Source organism: Diabrotica undecimpunctata, chromosome 9 (assembly GCF_040954645.1).
Source record: "Diabrotica undecimpunctata isolate CICGRU chromosome 9, icDiaUnde3, whole genome shotgun sequence".
NCBI lineage: Eukaryota > Metazoa > Arthropoda > Insecta > Coleoptera > Chrysomelidae > Diabrotica > Diabrotica undecimpunctata.
In genome coordinates this window covers 66,254,564-66,261,294 of record NC_092811.1, presented here as the reverse complement: position 1 = coordinate 66,261,294, position 6,731 = coordinate 66,254,564, and the positions used below count along the sequence as shown (strand labels likewise).

Sequence of the window (6,731 nt, the reverse complement as noted above, 5' to 3'; positions counted from 1 at the left end):
GACAAATAATCATACAAGCAGCTGGCGATCTCACATGATCCACGTCTTCCTGTACTTTCATCCCAAAGATACATTGTTGAAGAACCAGTTTTGACATTGTGGATGCAAAAGTTATAGGTCCACAGTTTCCTTTTGTAGTACTGAATCCCAGTAGTTAGTTTTGGGGTCGGCAAGGCTTGCTGTAGATCAAACGCTATAACCAAAAGTGAGTCGTCTGCATTACTTCTAAGATTCTTTAGAAGGGACTGAACAGTTTTTGCACGAGTCAGGTGTATCTCCTTCTCTTGTTTAAGGTTCTCTATTTGAGTTACACTTTCCGAATCGTTGACTTGGTTATTTTTTAGTTTTATGTCTATTTTATCGCAATAATTACAAGTGTCGCTTTTTGGAGGCTCAAAACCAATATTAAACTGCCTATTAAATGTATCGCGATAATAGTGCTCAGTTACCGGGCTGTAACCAGGGTAATTTTCTGTAAGCCATTCGTTGTAGAGAGAATAGTTTTTTAATGTTAAGTCCAACTGGTAGATATTTTCGATGGGAACTTTTAGCGCGACTATAGTGACTGGTGACAGTAGGTAGTGCCATGATGTGTTCCTTTACTTTCCAAAGATCTTCATTTTGTATTTTCTTCGCTGGTTCACTCTTGCCCCTTTGATCCATGGTAACAGTGCGAGTCTGGTTAGTTTTCTCAAGTACAATTCGAACCCGTTTTTCAGAGATTCCATGAATGTTATAAAAAGCAGTACGACACACTGCACGAGTAACGTGATCAACAGTCAGATTATACTGAATGCGTCTCAATGTACGGCTTGGTCGCCCCTTTACGTAGGACCTTTTAACGTCATTATATATTAAAAACTTTGACAAGTAACTGTTCTGTAAATCATAGTTTCCAATTTGCCAAAAGGACTCGAAAATATTGGTTACCTGGTCTGCGCCTATTTTCTCAAAACATCCACATTTACAAGGAGGTCCAATCTTACGGGCAACAACTTCTCTCTTGGTATTTCTTGAAATGTAAGAGTTCCCCGAATTTCGCTTCACTTTACACACATTTTTCTGCCAATCATTCATTCTAACAGGTCTCTTTCGCGAATAACCCGACACAATGCGATTATCGGAAAGTTCTGCTCTTAATTCACTACTACTAGAAGATCCAGATTCTGTCATAATTATCTATAAAAAATGAAAATGCACGAATTATAAACGTAAGCACAGTAAAATAAACGAACTTAACACGCGGGAAGCTTCAACTACAATAAATAATAAAGAATAGTCCACTAACACTACCAGGCTGCCGGCCTCTGTCGCTTGCTCCGCGCGAAAATGTTGAGTTCGCCCTTACTACCTGCTCGGCTATCGTCTGATTGAAATTGATTTATTCCTAGTGTGTTTATTTTGAAGGTGAAACAAGGTTAAACTTAACATTTTAACCGTTATGAGTGGTAGGAAATGTATTTTAAAATGGTATTATGCAAACAAAAAAATTTGACCCAATGTTGAGTTCGCCCGTACTATCGGCAACGCCTCATATATAGTACGAGACCTACAAAGGTTAGTAACTCATCTTTGTCAAGTGCTTTCCATCTGGTAATTCTCGAGTTTACTGTTTTAGTTACGATCAAAGTTATTATTTCGTCGTTTAATAGTAGTCGAAAATAAGTGTATTACCTTTAGGAGTAGGTACCAGCAGTTGCTTTCTTTTAATAAATTAAAACTTCATTCATTTCACCGGGACCGTCGGTCCACTGTGGTTCCGAAACCTTCTCTTGTGCCGCCTCTGCCACATCTTCTTGTACCGTCCCGATCTCCTGATCAAATATACCCACAAGAAGTTTATAATAAATAATACAAATTAGTATAAATAATACAAAAAGTGTATCTACAATTTATTTTACCTGTGTCATCTAAATAGACGTCCTCCTCAGAATCGGTTTCTTCTATTTCATAATTATCACCACTCGATTTAACCAAATCGCAATCGTGTTCATCATCATTGTTTTCCAAAACAGCTACTAGCTCTTGTTCCGTAACTCTATTTGGATTTCTATACTTTAATTTCTAACTAGTAATAAATAGCGGAGTCGACAACTGCACAAAAATTTTACGTTGTCTAACCTTTAGTACCACACTGAAAAATACACGTGCGTTTTATTCCAGTGCTAACGTCACAGTGGTCTGTTTCGTTAAGATACATGAGTAACTCCGTTTGGCGTTATGCGTACCATGCATTCAACCACTCTGACGCCGATCGGCATTATGAGCACTGAACGTGTTAAACGTAGCCTGTCTTTTTGTAAGATATTTGAATATACACTCACATCTTCTGGGCAAAGACTTGCAAGCCTCACTTGCACATAAATGAAGTGAATGGCATATACATTTTTGAACCATAACTCCTTGAAGAGCATGTTTTAATTTACTTGCAACAGAATTATATTTCCCAAACATCGTATTGAATCCGTCCGAGCCAAACCCAATAATTGAAAGGAATATTTTTAGATGAAAATTCATTCTATATTGCCGTAAATAATCTTTCAGATGTAGTTCCTATATTTGCCTGAATAGGTTAATTTCCAGATAATATCTGAATAAGGTTCCAAAATAGTGTCACAATTTTTCCAAATTTAGGATGAAAAAATGAACGCAAATGAAAGAGTTTTCACCGAAGCAATGTCTGTTGCTTCGTCAATTATCATACTAAATTTTTTGTTTTTTTGAAGCGCTTTTATTTCGTCTTTGCTGCAAATACCAATTACATTTGTTGCAATTTTTGTAGCATTGTTTCGATGTAGTTTAATTTCCTTTGCGATTTTAGAATCGGAAAAACACTCTTTTAAATTGATGTTAAATGATCAGCACATCTGAATGAAATATTATGCTCAGTTAAAAATCCCATTAGTTTTAATTCCGTTCTTTTTATTTTTGCGTTTCTAACGGATATTCTACTTTTTTAAACATAGTAGATATACTAGTTTTTGGTATTACTTTAACCATTCGAGTATGTTTAGCTGATTTAGAGTGATTTTTTATCCCTGTAATTTCGGCAGTCATAATATTGCACGCACGACAAGAAGCTTTTCCAAAATCTAAAATATAAATTAATTACCTGCACGCTAACAAAATTAAAGAAAATATACCTCTACCTGTAGACTCAGCCAACCAACCCTTAAAGTCTGCCAAAGACTCTCATGCTTCACGATATTTTAGTAGTTTATGTTTTGCAACTACTTTCTTCTTCTTCGCGTGTCATATCAGAATTATCCGACGTTGGCGATCACCATTGCGAAGGCTTCTAGATCTTCTGCAATATGGAATAATTGTCCTGCATTTGATATCTGAGTCCATTCACGAATGTTTTTTAATTCACGAATGGCAACTACTTTACCAATACTTTTAAGTTTTTTACTTGTTGAAGGTCCCTCATTTTCACAGCTGGAGGAAGGTAGACTGAAGGGAGACATTCTGAAAATCAATTCACAATAAGAAACTAAACTCCGATCACATAAATTAAATCTAAATATTTAGATTATTGATATAAACGTTTATTCATTATTGATCGTACGTCGTACAATAACTTTAATTCTGTGCTCTGTGCGTAAAGAGAGTTAAGTCCTAAAACACTGTTTTGAGATAAATGCGTTTCAAGTTTGCAATAATATGTTCGAGTTATACTTTTGGAGTTTTTATAAGAATGTTTCCCTCAAAATTATTTTAAATATTTTTAATCAACTAAATATTTATTTCTTTCAATAACATAATCAATAAATAATATAAACAAACCATAGAAGTATCATAAAAAACTAATAAACTTTTTCTTACATGGACTTACAAAATTTGCACAAATAACATGAAGTTACACGCTTAACACATAACACAAACTATTATAAAAAGCATAAAAAATAATATTTAATAATAATAATGGTATATTTAGGACCAAAGTAGGTTTTAATAAATATTAATACAAGATCATTTAGCAAGAAAAAAAACTTCTGTTTAATGCATTTAAGTGATACCAAGTAAGTTCGATTTAATAACTAAAATAAAGGAAAACTGATATGAAAAACCAATCAATATTTTTTAAAAGTTTTATTTAGTATTTTATTTACATTTTTTCCCTTCTTCCTGCCAGTTTGTTTCTTTGCTTTATTTTCTTGAGCAGCTTTCATTTTTTTCGTGGTTTTCACATTTACTTTATTTTGTCAATTGGTTGCACTATCTCTGGTCTTTAAAGAATTGCTGAAATACTGGTGAAATATATGGAAGCAGGTCGAGGAGGTCATTTTTTTCTTCTTAGGTATAGGATTTTGTCCTGGGTAACATAAATTAGGGTTCATTTTGTTAATGGTTTCTTTGCTTCTTTTAAAACTAATGCATTGAAACGGTTGATTAAGGTCTAAGGAATTCTTTTAGTAAATTATTCCAGGCTCGTTTTTGACAAACTTCAGTCACTGTACATCTCTCCAGCTAAAATTGTTTCCAACATCATCTTTTCGCTGCTGAAGATCGGTTTTTAGCCAACTTGTGATCTCACACTCGAATGACGCATGCCCTGTTTAGAGATTTTCGAAAGTTCGCCGGAGAAGGTATATGCATGCTCTGGCAATTCGCCCGTCAATTTGAAATACGCTTGCGATGGACTATTTACATCTGTAGAACACCGGGGGATTTTATTTATCCTCCTGAAATGTTGCTTCCCTGCTTGTTAGGGCAATACCTTCGATCTGGTTCGAATAATAATAAATAATTAAAATGTGTTACCTTAAGTTGGTGATCACACTTCTCGGATTACACTTTAAAAAACACTTACGACTTGAAAAACTTTATTTTGCTGTAGTTAAACATTCTGTGGTGAAAAAATGAGCGAAATATTTATAATTAATAAATATGACAGTGACAATGACTGATGTTTTTTCTAAATAAATTGAGAAGGGAGTACGTGATAATCTCGCAATTCTGTGCAAAGAATATATGCAACATCTATCGTGCATTCTCGGGTACAACTCGACTTAAAACTAAAAGTAGTTGTTTATTTTGAAAAAAGGGTGTTCGTCACTTGGACCATAATTTAAGGTTGCGCTACGCAACATAGTCCCCCCCTTGATGTGAACGCATCAAAAAAAAATATATTTATGTACAATTTGAAGAAAGATATAACTAAAATAAAAAAACTATTAAAATTCTTTAAGGTGAGTCATAGGAAGAGGACACAGTTTAGCAATAGAGCGAACGTATAACCCTTCAGGAGTTCTGACCTTAACAACTCTTACCTTGTTGTCCTTTGAGACCTTTACCGGATATGTCTCAACTACCCGTGCTATAGGCCATTTGAGAGGAGGCGAGTTTTCGTCCTTAAGCAAGACGAGATCATCAGGCTTTATGCCTACCTGAGGAGTGAACCATTTAGGTCTATTTTGAAGCCTATTAAGATAATCGCGGGTCCAAACCTTCCACATATGCAGCTGAATTCTTGTGCATTTATTCCACAAAGATAATTTATTTTCTTGAATATCAGAGAAATCTAATTCAGGATAAGACATTAAGTTAGATCGAATAAGGAAGTGTCCGGGAGTAAGAAAGGAAAAATTGGACGGGTCATCTGAGAGCGCACAGATAGGGCGTGAATTGAGCACTGCTTCAATCTGCGAAAGTACAGTGGATAGTTCTTCGAAAGTAAAATTTGAGTTACCCATTATTTTTAAGAGATGATACTTGAAGCTCTTTATGGCAGCCTCCCAAATACCACCGTGGTGTGGTGAGCGTGGAGGGATAAACTTCCATTGAATTTGACATCGGATGTCATCCATCCTTTTTCTGATTTTCCTAAGATCCAACCATCTGGCATATTTTCAACTACTGATTTTGGAGGCCTAACATATGAAAATAAAACTAATGGCGGACATATTTTTCCACTAGCATTAAACGTCATAAGAACAGTTATGTTCTCTTTTTCATTTCCAAGTTTGAGACTGTACAAATTTTTATACCCTTTAGGTCCCAAAACTTTTCCTGATTTTGGACAAAGGCAAAACCCTGACTCATCGCAATTAAAAATTCTCGATGGATCACTAAAGATATTAAGCAAGTTGTTTTGTTTGAAGAAGTTTTCCAATTCCAAGAACCATTTTCTTATGGTAAATTCGCTTACTACAGCCCTTGCTTTATTAATACTTTCTGCTTCCCGTAAAGAAATTTCGGGATTTCTCTTTAAAAATCCCAGATACCAGGTTTGTCCCGGCATATTATTTTTAAAAAGTTCTTTATTCGTCTCTTTAGATATTTTTGCTACAGTATCAAGAAGCATATCTTTTTTTACGGGAAATCCGCATTTGGCTAGATTTATGACCCCTTCTGTAATTCGCTTTTCTCCTTATTCGGTCAGGATTGGTGAAGGTCCAGGTTTGTTTAAGTTCTCCGGTCTTCTTCCAGAGAGCCTGTCAATTAAAGTGGTTTTCCCATTTCTATAAACTTTTTGTCCAGTGAAGTACATTAAGATAGATTCCTGTTTAAATTGATTACTAAATCTTCTAAATCTTACCTTTTTTATAGATAGTAAAATTTGAACATTAATGAAATTAGCTATATTTGCCGAAGGACAAAATTTAGATGTAAGTGCCATATAGTCTTCAATATTTTGTTTTTACCAGGAGTAATAGTAATATCCTGAAGTACAGTTATACTGGATGGTTTATGTGGAATACTTTCATTTTCCTCTATATCCATAACTG

The 6,731-nt window shown here is 34.7% G+C and overlaps 1 protein-coding gene across 1 annotated transcript; it reads right to left on the bottom strand.

Annotated features, from left to right (window-relative positions):
* Nucleotides 1–5,725: 5,725 nt before the first annotated feature.
* On the bottom strand, nt 5,726–6,307 carry LOC140451027 (uncharacterized). Its single transcript, XM_072544739.1, has one exon. It carries the CDS (start codon nt 6,305–6,307, stop codon nt 5,726–5,728), a length of 582 nt encoding a protein of 193 aa, XP_072400840.1.
* Between the last annotated feature and the right edge of the window lie 424 nt (nt 6,308–6,731).

What these genes read in the sequence shown, in the direction of transcription:
- LOC140451027 (XM_072544739.1), bottom strand. Translation starts at nt 6,307, where the DNA reads ATGCTTCTTGATACTGTAGCAAAAATATCTAAAGAGACGAATAAAGAA.